This window comes from Haemaphysalis longicornis, unplaced genomic scaffold (assembly GCF_048455015.1).
Source record: "Haemaphysalis longicornis isolate Haplotype H1 unplaced genomic scaffold, Haemaphysalis longicornis Haplotype H1 scaffold_14, whole genome shotgun sequence".
Taxonomy (NCBI): domain Eukaryota; kingdom Metazoa; phylum Arthropoda; class Arachnida; order Ixodida; family Ixodidae; genus Haemaphysalis; species Haemaphysalis longicornis.
Window position 1 is genome coordinate 1,926,112 of NW_027526245.1, and position 21,746 is coordinate 1,947,857.

At 48.7% G+C, this 21,746-nt stretch overlaps 1 protein-coding gene and 1 pseudogene across 1 annotated transcript; both read left to right on the forward strand.

Annotated features, from left to right (window-relative positions):
* Positions 1 to 751: 751 nt before the first annotated feature.
* LOC144165342 (uncharacterized) lies at positions 752 to 2,256 on the forward strand. The gene is made up of 2 exons (XM_077695449.1): positions 752 to 857; positions 1,432 to 2,256. The coding sequence occupies exons 1-2, from the start codon at positions 752 to 754 to the stop codon at positions 1,971 to 1,973; spliced, it is 648 nt and encodes a 215-aa protein (XP_077551575.1). The 3' UTR covers positions 1,974 to 2,256.
* Positions 2,257 to 3,847: 1,591 nt separating this feature from the next.
* LOC144165343 (uncharacterized) lies at positions 3,848 to 11,450 on the forward strand (annotated as a pseudogene).
* Positions 11,451 to 21,746: the final 10,296 nt, after the last annotated feature.

Here is a 21,746-nt window from a genome sequence, read left to right on the forward strand (position 1 = left end):
GGCACAAAATGCCCTGCTGCTGCGTGCCGCAGTGCAGTAACCACTCCAGGAATGGTTGGCGAATGTTTCCGTTCCCAAGGGATCCGAAAGAAGAATTTTATGGACTGCAAGAATCAAACGGGACAAGTGGCAGCCTACGAACACCTCGTGCTTATGCAGTGTGAGTACAGCGGCGCTTCCTTGGAAGAGTTTTTTTCGCGTGAATTTTATAGCGGGAGTGATGATCGCAGTAGACTGCGGATAATATAGTAATGATTGGGCCGGCAATTAGATTACAAATTACGCAAATTAGTAGCAGTAACGTCAAACTGTTAAAAAAACAACTCCACCGTCTCCTTCACGCCATCAAAAGCTATGTGAGCATCTGTGTTATTTGTGATACGGTGTTTTACACATTTGTAAGTGTTTTTCAACTTTTCAGTGCTGCAAAAAAATCAGTACGAGTTGTGCATTTCAACCTTCCAGACGGGGCAGCTCAACTAGGAGAAAGCTGTGCTGAAGGGACCACCCACAGTTTACCAGATAATGTTCTGGCCCCCCATAGTATAAACAATGTTCATTCACGTTTATTGGACGTTACTCGCATCTGCGGAACAGCTTGCAAATCATAAAAGTGCGGTTTTAAATGTCGCAGTTGCGGTAAAGTTCGCAACAACACATTAGGAAAATAGTTAAAAACGTATGAAACACAGCAACGTTGGTGTGCGAACACGGGTGATATCTCGCGAAGGAAATAAATTTGCGACCTTTCATGAACGCGCAGGCTCATTTTGAAGGGGACAGGTTCGAGCAAAACCGGGCGGATGGTTGGAAAAAGATAAAGCGAAATGTCGTGCCTACACTGTTTTCCTTCAGACGTAAGTTATTACTTCCTTTTTTCCGCGTGCTTTTACACAGAATTTAGCATTATTCGCCACTGCAGTCTTATGACTTCATTGTGTGGCCATGTACGCATGCAGCGCTTTTTCATGTTTCCAATAATTCCAATACAGTTTAACTGTAAGAGTGCACTAAAAAAGCAGGTCGAACTTTGTTTTGTTTCCAGATGTTAGAGTTGCGGTGGCGGAACTTTGCCATTTGTTTTTGCTTTTAAATATAACGAACGTAAGCCCATAGGAGTTGATTTTTTTTCTTGGACGCTGTCGGATGTGACGTTGGATCACAGCTCTCTGGAAGAAGGGGGAGGGGCGGTATTCTTATGCTGTTTTTGCGGACGTAAACTAGTAAAAAAGGCGCCGGGAACGAAGTTTGTGACCTTGCCCAAAAATGACGTTTTGTCTCTTTGCAAAGGACTACAGGCGTTTTAAATGTGCAGCAAAGGTAGCGTGCGGATGTTCAGACATGGAAGTGTTAAGACATTAAGAAAGCCAGTCGCGGCATGCCTAATGCTGTTTATGGGATGCAGTTTGATGCTCTCCTTTGCTTTTGCAGCTTTGCCTCGGCGCAGAAAGGCACCAAAGGAAAGGACTGGGACCGCTCTCGTCTCAGCTCTACATGGAGATCAGCACGACGTAATCACTGATGGTCATGCAGTTGCGATCGACGCAATGTCGTCGCCGGGCAGCCTTGGGCTGCCTGAAGGACAGAATTGCAGCTCACATGAAGCCTGCTCAACTGCACCGGTAGCGGACGAAACAGGTCTGCAAGGCTCAGCCAGTAGAATGAAAGCTGGGGTGTCTGACCCGCACTCTGCTAATAAGCTGCTGGCAGACCTTACACGGAAATACAGCAAACTTCAAGACTCGCATACCCAGGCAAAATCAGCGATCCAAGGCCTGCGAAAAAAGGTTAAGAAGCTCGAAGGTAACATAGAAACCTTTGGAAAGAACATGAAATTTCTGAACGAGGACCAAATACGTCCACTGCCGCACGACAGCTACAAAAGGAGTGCTACTTGGTCTCCACGAACTGTAAAGCAAGCGCTTCAAATTAAATTTTCATGCCGGACGTCCGGCTATGACGTCCGGCTATGAAACCTTAAGGAAACTCCGGTACCCGCTGCAGGCTAACAGGACTCTTGCGCGTCGACTACAGGGACTCAAGTTTCTGCCTGGGATACTTACAGACGTGGTAGACCTGCTGAAAACAAAAGCAGAAGGCATGCAAGACATTGAAAGGGACTGTGTTCTTTTACTAAATGAGATGGAGATCTCCCAGGGCTATGAGCTCGATCTCAAAGCTCGAACTTCTTATGCAACGCGAATTTTTAGGGCTGCATAATAACCTGTTTACAAGCAATAAAGGTTCATCGTACAACTCTGGCCGAAGAACAGCAATGCTAGAAGCGAAGAAATTTTCTCACTCCTCTATACTAACGCTTGCGTTGAACGCGTTATTTCTGGCTGTAAAAGAAAATCACCGAGCGCCGTACAACTGCATTTCTGTAGTTACATATGTAAAAAAAAACACGCCACACTGACCAGCGTTTGTAATGCGTTTTAAACGGTTAATTTCAGGTGATAGCGTTGCATAATAGCATGAGACAGCTAACCTTCAAGTATGGTTAAATTAAGCACCACCAAAAATATTGCCTACTTCACTGTAATGCCGCTGTAGTGCCCTTTTTGCAGTGTTATCGTCCACACAAAGGCGCATCGCTTCAAACATACTGCTCGACACGCGAGCGCCACACGGAGTGGGCACGAGCACGGCGGCCGTCGTAGCAGACGATGCGGTTTTCTGCACCCTGAACGGGGAGGCGGGCGCACGCATCCAGGCACCCTAAAGCTGGTGAGGGAGGAGCGCCACCGAGTGCCCCTGTACACTGGGCGGGTCGTCTCCACGTACTTGGAGTTTGAATTTCGCAAAATGTTCAGGCTCTCACGGTCCATGGTCGCTCAGCTTGGGGCTGAATTTGAGAGTTCTGAATTCTACCCTGCTGGGCACCGTGGACGAAGAAAAATGAGCTCCGAGAAGACCCTGCTCATCGCCCTCACGTACATCAGTTCGCAGAGTGCGATGTACCGGATTGCGGACAAGTTCGACGTCGCCGAATCAAGCGTGCACCTTGCCATCAACTGGGTGTTGGCATTCCTCTATTCCATCAGCGCCCGAGAGATCCGGTGGCCGGACGCTGACGAGCGCGGAAGGATGAAGCGGGCGTTTTTGTCACTCGGTCGTCGTGGTGTCCTGCCGGACGTCACTGGGGCCGTCGATGGATGCCACATCCGCATTTCCACACCATCTGAGTCGGAGGAAAGCTACTATAACAGAAAAAAGTTCCACTCGATCGTCCTGCAGGGCATCTGTGACGCGGATATATTGTTCACCGATGTGTTCGCCGGGTTCCCGGGGAGTGCCCACGACGCCCGTGTGTTGCGGGAAAGCTTCTTCTTCGAGAACGCGGCGTCCAAGTGCAAAGGTAAGGACTGGTGACCTAATAACTGCAAACTGTCTGCCGCAAATACAGAGGCATACGTAGGTCACTTGTGAAGTGCTGATTAATAATTCCATGTAAACCATCTCCCTGTTTCAGGCCGATGCCATATCGGCGATAATGTGCACATTTCGTTGGGCCAGATGTTCTAGCTGCCACGCATGCCGAGCTTAATCCCTTTTGAGGTGGAAAAGCTCGGGGAAAGGTAATGATGGCGAAATGGTAATGAGGTAGGTACATATTTACCCATTAAAGTATGTACTACAGTATGAAGCACTTCTATAAATTTGATTGAAATTTGCAATGTAATAATTTGCCAACAATGCAGTTCTGTGGTGATAGCGCATATGCCGCGTATCGTGTGCCTGTGTTATCTGCTGCTTTCGCCCCGACGCGCCACGAGCAGTTTGTACGTGACGTCACTGGTCACATGTGTGTTTCTTATATATGTACGCTAGTGGCATGGAATAAAGGTTGTCATTATCTCGCCCGCAACGTCGGCGGCTCTGTCCCTTTCCCGGTTCTTACGGCAGCCCAGCTGCACTCGGCCTACTTCTAGGCCGCAACACGACATGGTGTCAGAAGATGGCGTCTTCTGATATTCAAGGGGCGTTGCACCAATCTTCAAGTGCCGCCATGTCAGAAGACAACGGAGTCAAGCCATTCCATGGCATGTTCGCTGTTCCACCTCCGCCAACGTTTGACTTCTACCGGACATTTGAATGGCCTTCTTGGATCCAGCTCTTCGATGACTACCGCTTTGCCTAGGGCTTAAACGAGCGAAGTGAAGAAGCACAAGTCCGGACTCTGCTTTATACGATGGGAAGGCAAGCCAGAGAAATCTCAACTTTCGCTTTATCTGAAAAGCAACAGAAGCCGTACGAAGTCGTCAAAAATAAGTTCGACAACCAGTTCGTGTCCGCACGGAACCTAGTTTATGACAGCGCATGTTTTCAGCGACGCATTCAACAACCTGGCGAATCCGTCGACCAATTCATCACTGTGTTGCACACGCTGGCGGACCGGTGCGACTACCAGGAAAAGGATCGCATGATCCGCGCCAGGTTTGCTGTCGGCCTCAGAGATGCGAAGCTCTCAGAGTCGCTACAAATGGATGCAAATTTGACACTCGCCCGTGCTTGGCAAACGCTCGCTTGAAGGAGACCGTCCAACGACAGCAGCAGCAGCTGCGAGAAACCAGCGATGAACCTTCGGCAGCGGCAGCCAGCAACCTCAACGCGGTCAGCAACCAAGGGCAGCTCCGGAAGAACTCGTCAGGACAGCGGCGTCCCAGCAGCTCGTCAAGGAACAGTGCATCTGGCATACAAGGTCAGGACAATAGAGAACAGTCCTACCGACCACGCACCCCTTGTCCATGACCCAACTGCGGTCAAGGAGCGCACCCCAGGACCTCCTGCCCGGCAAAAGTTGCGAAATGCAACTACTGTGGTTGTTCCGGACATTTTGCAGTGGCATGTCGGAAAAAGGCTGCAGGCGACCGAAAGAAGGTACAACTTTCTTCTCTCCATATAGACAAGGGGGCGTATTTTGTTGGCGCAGTGCACGGGGAGCACTCTAATTCTCGGTATGCTCAGGTCGTCATAAACGGCACTCCGGTGTGCGCTAAAGTAGACTCGTGTGCAGATGTTTCTGTGGTACCCTCAACGTTTCCTGGATTGCCTACCAGGTTAGACAAGTGCGACATAACGCTAACAGGACCCCTAATGAGCCACTCCATGTTCTCGGAAAGTTTGTTGCCAATATCCTGTGGAAACTATTCACGGTCCGGCAAACTGTGTATGTTGTCTCACCCTTACGCTCCATACCTTTGGGTCTCCCAGCGCTCGAAGCTCTCGATCTTATTAAGTTCGCTGACTCGGTCAGTTGCACATCAGCCATCGAGTCTTCCTACCCAAGCAACTCAAGCAACTCTGTGCCGCATTGTACGGAAGGTGAGATGGCTTTTTCCGGGTGGTGATGAGAAACCTCATCGAGGTTCTCAGGCAACTCTGTGCCGCATTGTACGGAAGGTGAGCTGGCTTTTTCCAGGTGGTGACGGGACACCTCATCTAGGTTCTCAAGCAACTATGTGCCGCATTGTACGAAAGTTGAGCTAGCTTTTTCCAGGTGGTGACGGGAAACCTCATTGAGGTTCTCAGGCAACTCTGTGCCGCATTGTACGGAAGGTGACAGAGCTGCCAGCAAGCCACCTCTTCGAATGGCTGGTGCACTTTGCAGAAGCTGCGGCGCTGACAAAAGTCATGAGGGTCTTTCACAGCATTGCCCGCTTTCCGGGAGTCACCGCCTGTATCGACTGCATGCACATCGAAGTAATCCGGTGGTGACAACTTCAAAGTCTACAGGAACCAGAAGGGCTATTTCTCAATCAACATGCAGGTACCGTATTTATTTAAATATAAGGCGAGGTTTTCCTTCCAAAATCCGTAGACTCAAAGTCATACACCACCTGGTACTCGAAGCTCAGAAATATACTTTTTTGATTTTTGACTCTCAAAACCGCACCCTCGCCTTATAATCGAGTATGGCAAGTGGCAAACCGTGTGCTGTAGAAAATGCTATTCAGCCAGCATTAGGAATCCCTATTAACGCATCGCACCTTTCTTGTTAGCACGTAGCTCACTTAAGTGGGGCAAATACTTCCTGCCCTGCTGTTCGGGTGAAGGGACTACATGACGACGACCAAGCCACAAGGAAAGAGGGCAGTGCCACTCGATGACGGCGACGAAGAATGGGTCGCATGTACGGGGTCTAAGGCAGCGGCTCTCTTACAGGCCACACTCTTTAGCACCCGAAAGGAAGCCAACGAGGCTTAGAGCTATGATTGCATTGTTTGCTCTAGACTGCGGTTGCTGGAAAAGGAAACAGAGCGGGATGATGCACAGGAAGCGAAAGAGGAGTGGACGCAGCGCTTTCAAGCTTTGAAGGCGCAGATAGCCGCAGAACGGGAAGAGTTTGACAAACGACAGGAGGAACTCCAGTATTGGCTGCGTCAGAAGGCACAGGAGAAAGCAGCGCTGGTTGCTACAGGTATGGAAGATGGAAACAGGAATGAAGGCAGGCCGCGAAGCCCATGGACAGCTCAAAAAACAAGTGAAGAATGTGTCAGCTCTGCCACAGCTACGACATAATGTAGTACAGGAGGAAGCCATAGGGGCCAGTGCGACAGTGGAACACGTGGTTGACAATACGGAAGGCAGTTCTGACGTTGACCTACGCTTACAGTTGCAACCACCTGTGAATGGGACCCCGGGGCACTGGGACGTCAAGGACGAGAGTGCCAGCCAAGCTGCAATTGCAAAGATTTGGGTGGACAGCCACCATGCACCTTCTCACACCCAGGTGCACAAGCTACAAGCCATGGTGGAGGTGGCCAGAGGCACAGCTGATCTGGTGAAGGGGAAACAAGAACAGACAAGACCAGTGGTTTCTGGGGGTAGAGCATCGCCAGCAAAGACAAAGCCAGAAGCGTACGCCACACAAAGTGAGGCAAGAAGCCCTTAGCACGGCTGCACACTTTGTTGTTGTTGTGGACCAACAACATACCAATTGAACAACAAGTGAAACAAAAACATACAACACAGTAGAACAACAAGATACAACCTACAGTGGAACAACAACATGCAGTTCCACACAACGCCTCAAGCCACACTGGAGCAGGTATGCGATGCCATGGAGCCCACACCAGAAGTATGGTGCAACGACGAGTTCCTAGTGGCTATCCCTGCCGGGCAAACAGAATATTGCAGAGTTAGGACAAACACCCGAAGAAAACACTGAGGCCTTCCTGGCCTTCCCGAGCGAATGGCTCTGGCCTGTCCTAGCTGGTGCATAATCTACGGTGGGAATCAGCTTGAATGTAAATGAACAGAAAGGAAGAGGGATTGGCGCAGCATCATGTTTCTTCCTCTCCCTTTGTGTTCGTTTACATTTAAGCTGATTCCCATAGAGATTCCCGAGCGAATCTCCAAACCAAGGTTGACGCACAGGCGGAAGTCACCCAGAAAACCTCCTCGTGCTTCAGCAGCTGTGCTCAACGAAACTTGCAGTGACGCTGAAGCTTGCGTGAGTGATATGTGCGGAGGCAGTGCTGGAAAGACGACGCCTCCCTACTCGTTTGATTTGCCATGAGATTCGACGACTTGACGGCCGCAACCCAGCCTTCCAAAAACTGGAGGCTCGAGTTGACTGACCATGAAACCAGTGGAAGAACGTGTGGCGTTTTCTACATGTGGGAGCTCGTGGCAGAGTAGCTACAAGTTACTAAAAGAGCAACCATAGATGAAAACGGAAGATGTGTCGTAAATGGTTCCAAGAAGCAGCATAAGCAGCTACTGCGAACAGCAACCAGTCTGAAAGGGATGGTCTGGGTGACCATGGTTACTAGAAAGCAGGAGTTCATGGTATGGTTGTGTATTACCTTGTTGGTTATGTCCAGAAGAAGGTGACGAAAAATACCTATTGTGAGGATAGCCAGATTATACTAACAGCTGCCCCCGAGAAACTGAACTTAGGTCACACAAGCCAGGGTGTCTTTAAGAACCGTCAATGAGGCTGTACACAGTGGTCAAAAAGATGGAGAAAACTGTTTTCCCAAAAACTGAACAAGTCTCCTGTGTTTGATGACCTGTTTTGGGAAAAGATAGACAAGTTGGAAAAGGCTTCTCTGCCTGCATTTGGAAGTGATGAGCACTGTCAGGAAGTTAGCATCATGGTCATCAAGTATTATGTTATCACGTGAATTAACTTCTATTCAAGGAAGGAAAAGGGTGAAATGTTGGTCACTCAGCAAGTACAGCAAGCAAGGAAAAGGGCAAAGCTGCTTTAAGCCATCTTGTTAGACTAGTGCTCTCCAAGAATGGCATGCTAAGTAAAGAATATTCCTGCCGTGAATCTGTTTTCTTTTATTCACCTGATAAGAAGCGTAGCTGCTGGACACATGTCAGCTTTACATCATTCTTGAGTGCCAGCACTGAAACACCATGTTTTCAGCTACAAACACATGCAACAATGTTGCACTGACTGGCGTGTGATGCTGGGTGGAAAAGTTCAACCTATACGCAAGTGCCAGGCCAGCCCGCCACTTAATGCATTGAAAAGAAAGTAATAAACGAGTAGGAGATGAAAGCGCGTACGAGTTTTAACAAAACATAATCCCGCACTCACGTTTGCACATATTGAATGCCCAAACCCGAGCCTTATCTCGTCGCAAAACCTGTTCCAACCACGCGAAAAAAAATAAAGCACCGGGATTAATCACCACGCTAACGCACATCAGACCCATGCATTCGCAAATATTTGAAGTTATTTACGTTTGGTTGGTAAGTGCCCGTCAAGCGGTCATTTTAATCATGCGCGAATCCCCACTAGACAAGCTAAAGCAACGAGAGCAAACGAGATAGTTGCAAGTCAGCGCCGCCTCGAGCATTCGTCTCCGTAGTTCGCCCGTTTGCACTCACGCTTTCACATGACCACGCATTTGTTAGATTTGAAGGTTCGTCTTAAGTTGTCTGACCTGGAAAGGGTGGGAGCTAGCAGATGCACGCCACACACACTGGGGTACGCCGCCGCCTTTCTACCCTAGCAAACGACGCGCCAGCTGCAGAACAAGACTCGACTGCATCGCCGTTAGATCCCGTGACGACTGTTCCAGCCGCGCAGAAGACAGGGCACGTATGGGAAGCTGCGAAATTAAAGTGGTCTAGGAACATTGCTCTATGCGCCATTTTTAATTTTTCTTGTGACTGGGTAAGTTCGACCACGCATTTCTACACCGTGGCCAAAAAAAATCGAGGTCGACGACTTGTTTTTGCATTACTTTAAAAGCAGTTTACACCCTTTAAATAAGTATCAAGCAAAAAAGCAGCAGTTTTACTATTACCTCAACTGCGCCCAAAACTAGTACCATACCTAGCATATCCAAAGCAGAGCATACAAAGATGGTGGAACTTGACAGTGTCAATGACGACGAGTGTGAATACAAACGCGTTAGTTGCATACATGCTAGTCTGAGCTTAGTGCCTGCGCGAAGTGCAGGCATTTCAAGTGGAAATGGAGTCGTCCATGTCAATATCAAAGGATATTGAAGATCGCATTTGTGCAAACAACTTCGTCACCACCACGGTGGGGACTGAGACCACGTCAAGTACCACCACCAAAAACTCCTCTTTGCCTGCTTCACCCGATATTTTGGACGGCGGACTCTTCACAGTAAACTGAAAAAATCGGCAGCGGCCCTCATCACCTTCGTGGGCCGCAAGGTGCCACGGTACGTACATTACAACAGTGTCATCACCGTGGTGCGCGAATACAAGAAGGCCACCCCAGCCTGCTTCCACTGCGGGACGACTGGTCAACAGGCTGACCTCTGCCCACTGCGGCCAAGTGGGCACCACTATGGACGGCAGCATGGCCCCACATCAATGCAAGCCCACCCTACTCATCTGCAGTGAGAGTCACCTCACGGGATCTAGAGCCTGCACAGGAAAATTCAGGTGAATCCAGCACGTACCCCCAACATCAACCAAAACTGTCTCCCGGGCCGGCGGTGATAATAAGTGACCTGGAGTGACCTGGAGCGAGCCGGGGAACAGGCGGGTGGGCACCAGCCAGCCAGAAAAAAACATCACAGCAGCAGCTCAAGATAGCACGGGACCACAACGCTCCTGCACTCAGCAGCGGTGATTTCCCTGCTCTTGGAAGCGGTGGCTGAGCCACGTCCTCTCCAGATACGGCTTCCCAAGCAGAGATAAACAAGGTAGGCAGCTGGCCTGGGGTAGCCTCTCGCTTTCTTTGCCCTCCTCACTCCCCTGAACTCAACGAACTTTGCCAAGAGCTAGTGGCACTTTGGGCAAAAAACGCAAAACTAATAAGACATCTGCACTGGAGGACGCGAACAGGTCCGCTTCTTTGCCCCTGCTGTCATTACCATCCCTGAAGAAGATTCCTGCAGTGGAGGTGGAGCACATGGGTGAAATCCCTCAGCTGGAGAAACATCTAAACCTTGACAGGCTGAAAACGTGGGTCATAGCCCTCGAAGGCGGCATGGAAAGCAGCGGTCGCCCTCGCAGTTTCCCACGGTTCATTAAATCCATCCTATCGGATTCGAGAGGGCCGTTTCGGAATTTCGAGCTGGGTTGGATCACCATCACCGCTCAGGCAATACTGTGAAGAGCGTGTCGGGACAAGGACCCAACCTTGCGATATCTCGTTTGGACTCCAGGTCACCCGGGCTTACCAGGGAACGAGGCTGCCAACTCGGCTGTCCACGCACTCATCTACCGGGAACCCGGCGTAATCCCACGGGACCTGAAGCCAGATACCGTATTTATTCGAATATAAGGCGAGGTTTTTTTTCCAAAATGTGCGGTCTCAAAGTCATACCCCGCCATATATACGAGGCTTAGTATCCCAATATGCCGATTTTGGTGTGACAGTTTTGGTTTCCACCATCCAACCATTTCCAAGCTTCTAAAAGAGCCCAACGACACTGTTGGAAATGTAACAAAGAGATTTCTGAATAAAACACATAAAATTTTACACAAAGGCAGGTTGCAGATAGTAATTACTGAGTTTCCGGAACTGCAAGGGTATTGAATAGTTTGCGATACAGCAGAGGCCATGGCAGCAGACGCCTTCAACCATGTCAACGAGCTGAGCCAGGAGTAGCCGTTCCAAGCCAGTAGTCGCCGCAAAGCTTGTAAACAAGTCGGGACGCCATTTTGCATTTTTGTTAGAGCTCTCGGAGTCCCCGCTGCAAAATTTTCTTTCTCTGTGCTTGTTTCACGCGACCAGCGCAATGACGAGTCATCGTTGCCACTACGATGCAGCCTTCAAGGGGAAAGTCATAGCAGAGGCGGAAGTCACTGGAAACTGCGCGGCGGGTCGAAAGTTTGAAGTTCCCGAAAACAACGTGCGTCGTTGGCGCAAACAGAAGACGTCGTTCCGCAAGTGCTGCATTTCAAATGCTCTTGACGCCGCCGAGGACGATGACCTCTTTGAGTGCGCAAGTGACAAGGAAGATTCGGATGCCACCACCTCTGAATACAGTTTCTAAGTTGCTCTTCCGTCTCGCTCCGAATAAATATCGGTGTGTGCAGATAGTTCATGGATACTTGGTGTCTGCTTTGATGAAAGGTAGGAAATTTATTTGCCTTTTTCTTTCGCTATTTCGCCTTATATTAGTGTGCAAACTTTTTTTCTTTTTCTTGGGTCCTTCAACTCCCCCCTCGCCTTATAATCGTGACCGCCTTATATTCGAGTAAATACGGTAGTTATCCAGTATTATGATTTAAACACATCTCCGCCCAATACAGGGCCAACTATGGTTTTATGGGTAAGATGCATGAATTGCCAACCAGTTACTTACCAGATCGAAGTCAGCGCGTAACAATTGGGGACTTCATATCTGACCCAGAAACAGTGCTAACCGCAGGGGTGAGACAGCTGCGCATATTGCGCACTTTTGATACAAATCTGCTTTCCTGCGCCAGGCTGCTCCAAAAGCTTGAAAATTGCAAAAATTGCGCCAAACTGCTCCAAAACAGTCTGAGAGCCAAGGATTTTAACGCTACCGCCAGTTTCAGTGGGGAAAAATGCTTACTGACGGCATAATTTTCCAGCACCCCCAAGGTGATCCTGTTTGTAAAGGTTTAATTGATTGATCATACAATAAAAAACCCGCATAAAATTGTCCCCAAGATAGTTTTTTATTGTCCCCAAGATAGTTTTTTCGAAGGTCACCATGTCGGGTTGCACATTGAGTTTTTTTTTTAAGTTTTCCCATGGAAAACAATTCCAAAGTCCTGTAGAAAAAAATACGCATGTGTACTCAGGCGACAAACTACTGGTGAAAATTGATGAAAAGACGGCAATTTTCGGAGCGCCGTATCTCCAGAACGACATTACTGGGCGCCGCCATCTTGGTGTGGTGAATATTGGAAAACATGGCCGCCGGGCGAAGCAGCCGAAGCAGTTGCTCGTGGTTCAGGCAGAGTGCTCTTCGCCGATTTCTACTGTTGTTTTGGTTATGGGGGTGGCTGGGTTTTCATTTAGTCGTTTGATCTGTTGAGGGAAGTTGCGTGACTCGAAGAACGGGAGTTCATCAAAAACAACGTGGGGCCCATGAATTCGCCGTGTTTCGGCCTCGAGTGAGAGGCGCGTTGCGTGCTTGAAGTGAAATTTCGGACTCATTGCGGTGTTATAATAAAACGCTGAGTTATTCCTACCTTTGACAGCGAGCTTGCGCGTGGCGGAAATGAGACGATCGACACTGCAGAAGTGGCGGCGCAGGCTACATCGCCGCAAAATGTTCAAGGAGGGGCCGATAACGGGACGGGCTATTATTGCACGCTAGTACTAATGGTTTATTTATCTGAAGTGAAATTTAATGCCAAGAGGAAGGTGGCTAAACATACCAACGTTATTCAAATTGCGATCGTAGTGAATGCGCACCTTGGGGATTGAAATGGGAGAGATGGTGGGGCGCGAAGATCGTCACCTCGCTTTCCGCAACTTTTGCCATGCCTCTACAATTGTGTGTAAAGCTGAGTCTGGGATTACAAAAACAATACTTTCAGCATTCACATGATAATGAAAATGCCCTACGATTGCTTAGTTTTTCGATTCGATGTTTTATTTGGCACTCCATGCTATCTATGCATAGAGCCTAAGGATTTATAAATGGCTTGTAAAAAGGTAGTGCAGTTCCTGCCTTGTGATACTCTAGTAAAAAAAACTTCATTGAAAGGCTGTTTCAGTGTTATGTACGTTCAAAACCCATTAAAAAGTGCACTCCCCCCCCCCCTCTAGTTGCCAAAAATTTAATTTTTAGGCTCCTAAGGTGACGTAATAAATGTCATCATTCTGCTCCAAATCAAGGTTCTTCTGCTCCAAAATCGAGATTTCATTGCTCCAAAAACTGCTCCCAAATCTGATTCAGCTGTCTCACCCCTGTAACCGGGATACTTCAAGGCTCAGTCTTGGGCCCGATTCTACTGTCTTTGTACCTAAACAATTTTCCATCAATTTTGAAACATTCACAGGCATTACTTTATGTTGATGACACAGCTCTTATATTCATAGGCGTGACGATCGATGAAATTCCACCTAAAATAAATCACGATTTCGGAAGTGCAGTGGCGTGGTTCAGCAACAATCTCCCTTAATCGTGATAAAATCAAATACACCATTTTCCAGTCAAGGAGAGAGCAATTAGGTTCCGACTGGTTAGCTATTTCCTTAAACAACAAACAAACCCGACTGCTCGGCTGCCTGGACCTGCTGGCTCAACAGGCCCTGGTTCAGCGTGCTTGAACAGCGGTCACGACTAAAAGTGTCCCCCAATTGTGATTTCGCCTACTTTTGTGAAAGGTGTGCTACCCAATAATCTCTCTAAGCTACCTTTCTATAACATATCAGTTAATAAATGTTCATCATTATCGTACCCGCAGCAGTGGTGGCTGAAAGTTTGTTTCATGCAAGAATGACTTTTTAAAGGAATGAACGGTGGTTTGAACGAACCTTGCGACACCTGCGTGGCTACCACTTTAAACAAGCTTTCCGGGTAACGCCCGTTACATTCAGGTACTTGGTTGAGTCCTGTCGACCTACCCTGGAGGCCCAAACAACTGTGATGAAGGACCCAATCTCCACTGAAAACGCGTGGCCATGGCCTCTACAACCTGCGTTGTTATGCCGAGGACAGGACGATCGTCAACCTGTTCAGTATCGGGCGATCAGCTGTGAATGTGCTGTTCAGGGAGTTCTGTAATCAACATTCTTCAAGACGACTGGGTGGGGATGGTTCCTGCAGATGGAATGGCCGCACACATGCGCGAATCCCATGCAGTCACAGGCTTCGCCTAAGCAGGTAGTGGCTGAAATGGGTACCACTTTCCCGTCTCACTTCCGAAAGAGTCAGCAGCTGACTACTACAACTACCAGGGCTGGTAGGTTCTTCAGTTTTTCTGTAGTTCAATTGCTGAAACTTATTTTGATGCGCCTCATAAAAATGGCCTTACTTGCAGCAACGCTAAATGACTGCATGTTTCTAAATTCCATTTCATTTAATTAAACCATTCTGTGTAACCCCGAATTGGTCTGTACTGCCAATCTAAAGTAAATAAGTAACTATTTTCGGTTTGGTGAACTGATTGTCAAAGATGTTTACTGATTTAAAGGATCAGAACTTGCAAGTGTTTTCCCTAGCAGGTATAGCGATCATACCTGCCCCGGTCGACCACCGCAACCAGTTCCCCTATGTGAACATTAGCCGGCCAGGTGGATGTCATGCTGCTAGTGTTTACGGCGCTTCAAAACGGTGTACAACCATGTAGAGCGAGGACTTCAGTTCCCCAGTTGCTCTCATGAGCGGCACTGAGGTGCCAGTCATTATTTTGTGCGACCAAGCATTCCCATTGGGCAGCCGTACGCACACACTGCCAGCAACTCAAAAGAGGTCCCATACAGCTACAATTTGTCAAATACTAGGCGTATTGTAGAGAACGCGTTCGGGCGACTCAAGGCACGGTTTTGTTTCATTTGAGAAGCGTTTTGAATGCCAAACAGGATATCAAAGCTGCGTGCATTCTGCACATGTGGGAGTCCCCGAAGGACAGTTTGGACCGACTGCGGGAAAATGAGGCAAGTGCTCTGCACGCAAAGCCCGCTTGTACCACACAGGCGTCCAGTGACAGGGGGCACCAACTCCGGGACACCCTTGCCAATGGCAGGCCGAGCGCATCGCTTAAGCCCACATTACATCCAAAGAAATGGAAAAGTGCAATCGTCCAGTGTCAATCCTACATATCCGTTCTGGTCTACCAAAGAGAACTTGCACCAGTGATTCTTGGTGTGCTTGATTTTTCTCTTATAGTTTAATCATTTTCGTATTATTGTGTGGTGCTGGTATTAGTGCCTCCTTTTGTACTTATTTTTAATTAGGCACAGTCAAACCCGACTATACCGAACCTGTTTAAATCGGATTATCCTTTATATCGAACTATTTCTGGACACAGTACAATTACAATGAGAATATAGAGCAAAAACTATTCTTATATCGAACAAAAACACCAGCGACAGCCAATATATTGAACGTAGGCTTGTGCGAATATTCGACGCTTCGAATAATCGAACGAATATCACAGTATTCGAATTCACTTCGACCCGAGTGTAAACTTTCGGATATTTTGGAGCATTCAGGGTGAACGAATATCAAAACTGCGTTAAAGTACTCTCAGGAGTTTTGGTTTTGTTACGCAAGCCGCAGTGCCATTGACATCAGGCCTACATCTTGACTACATGTGGAGCCAAGACAAGCTAAGCCACATTCAGGGCGTTCTAGCCATCTTAAGAGCCCACGTTCATCAGGGTAGTCTGGGCTCCCCTTTCACCGTTTCGAGCAATGAACCGTAACTAACCAACTTTGTGGCACGCATGCAGTGACCAGACGTTGATCGCACTCCGCGCTTGACTTCAGTGTGCCTCAATTGTTCCAAGTGACACGGCCAATGCGCTCATGGGTGCCAACCCAATATGGAACTTTTTTGTGAAGGTCCCGCCAGGCCAGGAAGCTCGGTGTCTCGAATGCAACGCTGTTTTGAAGATTCTAATGGAGACTACGACAACTTTGGCGACGTGTTTGAAGATGCATTCGGATGCCTTAGTGGCGTATGAAAAGGAGCGTTGTGCACGAAAAAGTGCCAAGTGTGATGAGGTAGAGGAGAGTGGTGGTGCGCGCATCGGAGACAGCCTCAACGACGATGAAGTTAAACCATTAAACGTGGACAATCACTTTGTGGGGGTATGTTCCGGCTAGGTGTCGCCCAAAGAGAACTTGCATAATAGCTTAGGCAATAATGTGACGGCGGAGAAGAAGAAGAGAGCGTGTCTGGGTAACAGTGGATGATTCGGGAGAACACGGTTCTCAGGGCTACCCACAAGACGCGGTAGCCGTGCTCCACCGAGGCCGTTGTCAGGACGCCCGGGAAACCAGCAAGGCTGCAGTGCCATCCGTGCCTTACCTGTGTCGACCGCGCATTGAATCGCCGGAATCGACTGTGACGTCGTGTTCCCCCATACCGACCTACCGACCGCCTCCGAGAACTGGGACTGGCCAATACCTTATCATTAAGTGCGCCCTAACAAGTGAGATGTTTTATCGATCATGGGTGTCCCTTGAAGCGTAACTGTGAACTGTTGATTCCTTTACGCGCATACAGAGCTTGGTGTCTGTAGGATTGACTTTAGTGTTGCAGCCTGTTTGTAGCGGTAGCGTACTGTGAGATCGTTAGCTCGTCTCGTCTCGATAAATGTCCGTCTTCGTCTTATGCGTCATAGTTTCTCAAGTGCCTGTGTCGTTTGTGCGACGTAATCCCGAGTCCTAGCCACCAATACCATCACACAAGCCTACTCCTGCTGCTAAGCCTAACGTGCAACCGCCATCAGTAGGCTGTAGCTGACTGTTTCCAGCCCAAGCTGAAACATACGGCGCCAAAAGCACAGCAAATGACAGAGGCTATTGCCGGATTTATACTGCGCGGGATGCATTCCTACAGTATTGTTGAGTAGCCAGGCTTTGTGGCTGTTATGAACACTGCTATGCCCGAGTACGTTGAGCCGTCGCGAATGTTTTCCAGAGCAATCATTCCAGAGCTCTACGGTTCGAAGAAGCAAAACTTGATGAGCAGCCTCAAGGCGGTGATTGACAGTGGAGTAAAGGCGACTTCAATAACGACGAACGGTTGGAAATCGCGTGCTAATGAAAGCTACCTGTCGGTAACATGCCAGGTCATGGACAGCTCATTTCAACTGCATGTGCAAACACTGGCATGTACAGAGATGGCGGACACTCACACAGCCAGAAACTTGGTGCTCTTTCTGAAAAGCATCATGGAGGAGTGGGCACTTCCCGATCCAGGTACTGTGCCAGTGTAGATTGTTACAGATAATGGGAGAAATTTCACTGCAGCAATTGCTCAGTCTCCTTGGATAGGCATAAAATGTTTCGAGCACACGCTGCAGTAGTGCGTTAGCAATGTCAAGCAGGATGTACCTGCACTTTCCCAACTGTGCACAAAAGCCAGGGCTATCGTTGGCTGCTATAAGAGAAGCTTAAAGGAGCCATGAAGACAGAACAAAAGTTCGTTTTATTCGAGACATTACGTGTTTCATAGTGCCCCAAGCGCTTTCCCGGAAGCAAACGATGCTTTATTCACTGAGAAACAAGGCAATTAAAGCCAAAATTTTAAATCCCCAGCTAAATTGTACATTTCGTGACATGAACAATGGCATCATATGAGCCAATACATGAAACAGATGCTTAGTATGTCGACTCCATTTAGCAGCCACACGCGGGAATCAAACAGAAACCGAAACTCGCGCCGAAACCGAGACGGCGGCTATTTTAAAAATACTAGTACCGTATATTGCCGCGTATAAGTCGACCTTTTTTTTAAAAAATGACCTTCGAAAATTAGGGGGGTCGACTTATACGCGGAGTCGACCTATACATGGGCTGCCATCCGCTAAAAATTCAAATTTGCCGCCGCTCAAATGTTTCTGGAGCCGACTAGAGCCACTACGAAGCCTTATCTAGCCAACACTAGCCAGTCACATGAGTCGCTCGCCATTTTGGGAAGCGCTCTTTGTGTTCTGTTGCGGGCGGCACGGGGCATTAGTGACCTTTCCTGACCAGCCGTAGCAATGCCTCCGCAAGCTCGGCGCCAGTACAGCGCGACATTCAAGCGCAAGGTAATTTTGTTTGCCGAAGACAACAACAACGTCGCGGCAGAACGAGAGTTCGGCATCTCCGAAAAGTGTGTTCGGGGATGGCGGCAGCAGAAAGACCACATCTTCGCGTGCGCTGGTACGCGTCGGTCGTTTCGCGGGCCGAAGCAGGGACGTTACCCCATCGTTGAAGAGAAGATGCTCGAGTGGGTACAGCTGCAGAGGAAAGAAAGCCTCAGCATGTCGTATGAGGACATTGAAATGAAGTCGCGGGACGTCGCAACTGAGCTAAACATCCACCGCGAGGAGTTCAAAATATCCAAAAAATGGATAACGAACTTTATGAAGCGTAACGGGCCGAGTCTCCGGCGTCGCACAACGGTTGCGCAAAAGCTTCCGGAGTCGTATGATGAAAAGCGGCTCGAGTTTCGGCGGTACGTCGAGGACCTGAGGAGGCGGCGGGGGTTCCTGCTCGGCCAGATCGGCAATGCCGACCAAACACCGGTCTGGTTCGATATGCCAAGCAGGAGAACCGTCGCCGAAAAGGGAGAGCGTCGGGTCCGCCTCCTAACAACAGGGAATGAGCACAACCGCTTCACCGTCATGTTGTGCTGCACGGCTGACGGCCAAAAGTTGCCACCCTTCATTGTTTTTAAACGTAAAACCCTGCCGAAGGAGACATTCCCGCCCAAGGTCATTGTGCGAGTGAACGAGAAGGGTTTCTTCAACGAAGAAACCGTGCTGGAATGGTTTCGGATGGTGTGGTGCAGGCGTCCCGGAGCTCTGCTGAAGCCCCGGAGCATGCTTGTGCTGGACTCTTTCCGCGGCCACATGACGGACCGGGTCAAGAAGGCTGTGGCCAACGCCTAGTGCGACCTTGTCGTAATCCCGGGGGGGATGACGTCGATGCTTCAGCCGATCAACGTATCCCTCAACAAGCCCTTCAAGGACCGCCTCGGGGCTCTGTACAACGACTGGATGAAACAGGCGGACAAACCCACAACACCCACCGGCCGTGTGAAGCGCCCGACCCTGAGCACGGTAGCCCAGTGGGTGAACGACGCCTGGTACGGTCTACCTGACGACATGGTGCGTGACGCCTTCGTGAAGTGTTCGATTTCGGCCCCGCTTGAGCCAGCTACCTCCGACGACGACGAGAGCGACGACGACAGCGACGAGTAGGCTTAGGCTTCGAGCCACCGCTCTGGAACTGGTCGCTGTTTGGTTGTCACCAATCACTTGTTGATATTTTTGCTTTGTTTCGTTCGCTCGGCGACGGCAGGGGCTACGCCCGCAGCATCCACAGCGGGAATAAAAGTCAGTTGTGGGATACAAGGATGGACCGGAAAGTGACCATTCCGCGATACCCACAACAGACGAACGCCCAGACGTCACCACTGCTGCCTCATCAGCCCCGTCGCGACGGACAAACACAGACTGGTACGTATGTGCCGTATTTTTATTAAGGTTATTAAGAGTTCAATTTCAGTAGCAGTATCGCTTATGCCAGTTGGCCGGTGCCGTGTATGGAAAGCCGTTCGCTCGAGCTCTCTGCTCCGACCAGAAAGATACGAGCGTCAATGCGCAGTGTGTACGGTATTTTTTTTTCCAAGCGCACAGCACTTTGACGGCGATTTCACGAAGTGGGCGAAGAGTGCCGCGTGTCCCAGGAGTAAGCTAACCCAAGTGTCCCTTCCATAATCACTTCGTCGGAAATGAAGCGAGCACACTCGTACTTCCTTTAGCTCCCTTTCTCCTCCATTTGCAAAGTTCACAAAACGTAGCCACTTGCTTCGCCAAGGTTCGTTGTTGGGCAGCACATGAAAGGAGATCTCTTCAACGGCGGGGATGTCACACTCCCTCGACGATTTGCCCGTACTACATGGGCATTTCAAAACACAGCAACAAAATTTCATTGCAAAGTACTCGGACAAACGGAAGTTTTCAGTGGTTGTAAACTCAGGGCTGGGCAGTATTGCGATACTAGGATATCGCGATAGTATCTCAGAGCTACTTTTGAGTATCTGTTTTTCAGCATCGAAATACATTTGAAAAATGTATTTGTATCTCGGTAGTGAAATACTTTTACGGTGTATCGAATATATCGCGATACTCCGGCGCCGAAAAGTATCTCGTTACATTCATTTTCTTGTCTCATAAGAAGTCGGCTTTTTTTTAGGTTGGCGCCACACCGCCTGGCTTCCCTCTGTGGGCGGCAGTGTTAGCTTAGACATTCCGGACGCGGCGGCGATTAGGCAGCCGGGTAGATAATTTCCACCCCAAGGCACATGTGTTGGCTGTCGCTCTGATTAACCAAATGGTCGACGCTCCCTTCATATTAATACTTGCGAGGGCGTACTTACAAAGAGCTTCGTCGCCGCTCATTTTGGTGTCAGTGAGTGTGGCGTTTCGCGCGATAGCGATAGCCACACGTCGCCCCGCGCCCGATCCCTCTAAAGAAAGCGCATGTTTCGTTCCGTTGAACTGCGGAATGGGCGTGAACTTCCAGGAAGGGGCGTGTTAGATGTACAAGAGATTTCGTCGACACTTAATTTGGTGTTTACGCACTGGGGCGGCTCGGGCGACATGGTGTATTTAAGGGCTGGCTGTGGAAAACGAGGATTACTGGCGTGTTGACCGTTGCTTTCGTCAGTGGCGAACGATGGCGGCCGCTGAAGGCCGTGAAGCACGGTCTATCCTGGATGGCACGTTCTTTGAACCCTTGGAAAACGAGTCAACTGGTTCAACTCTCAAAGCAGAATGCAAGCTTTGCGGAAAAGTACTTTCGGGTTCGAGGACGTCGACACTTCACTTTGTACTTCACTTGGACGTTGTACTTTCACTTTTCGATTATTTCTTCCTCGTGTTGTCGTTGATGCAGTGTGTAATATTTCCTGTGCGACAGTAACTGAGTGGAAAGCAAGGGAGCGACTTGCCGCGGCCTTTTCTTTGTATAGTTATTGTAGCTCGCTGATATTCTGTACCATTTGTGCTGTTACTGACAACCGTTGGTTCCGAAATTTCAAGGGCATGGCACATCCTTTCTTTAATTTTTATATTTTTATTTTCCTCCTTGTGTGTACGAATGTATCTTAAAAGGGGCTCACGGCCTCTGAAACATTTTTGATTTTTGGTTGTCATTGTGACTAGTTGATGTATTGTTTTTTGTTATTCCACCCCACTGTAATGCCAAAAAGGCGCTGTGGGTACCAAATAAAGAAAGAAGAAGAAAGAAGAAAGAAAGATACATCTGAAGGTAAGCGGGCACATTTACTTTAAACGGGCTTTTACTTTAAACTTTACTTTACTTTAAACTTTAAGTATTGCAAATGTCTTTTAGATCCTTACGTCGCTGAAATAAAAAAAGTATTTCAGTATCTGTATCTGTACCTTGTATCTGTATTCCAGAATACTTTTTTGTGCAAATTGCGCAAGTATCTCAGAAATATCCCGTTACGTCTAATTTACATGTATCTTAGTATCTGTATTTTAGGCGCCAGCGCATGTATCGCGATATCTGTACAGTCGAACCCCGCTACAACGAACGCCGCTTCAACGAAATTTCCGCTTCAACGAAATATTTCCAATTCCCCGTCAGCTAGCATAGAAGTCAATGCAACAAAGT

Coding starts and splice junctions, on each gene's coding strand:
- LOC144165342 (XM_077695449.1), top strand. CDS start 752: ATGAACGCGCAGGCTCATTTTGAAGGGGACAGGTTCGAGCAAAACCGG. Junction 858..1,431: donor TACACTGTTTTCCTTCAGAC/GTAAGTTATTAC, acceptor TTGCTTTTGCAG/CTTTGCCTCGGCGCAGAAAG.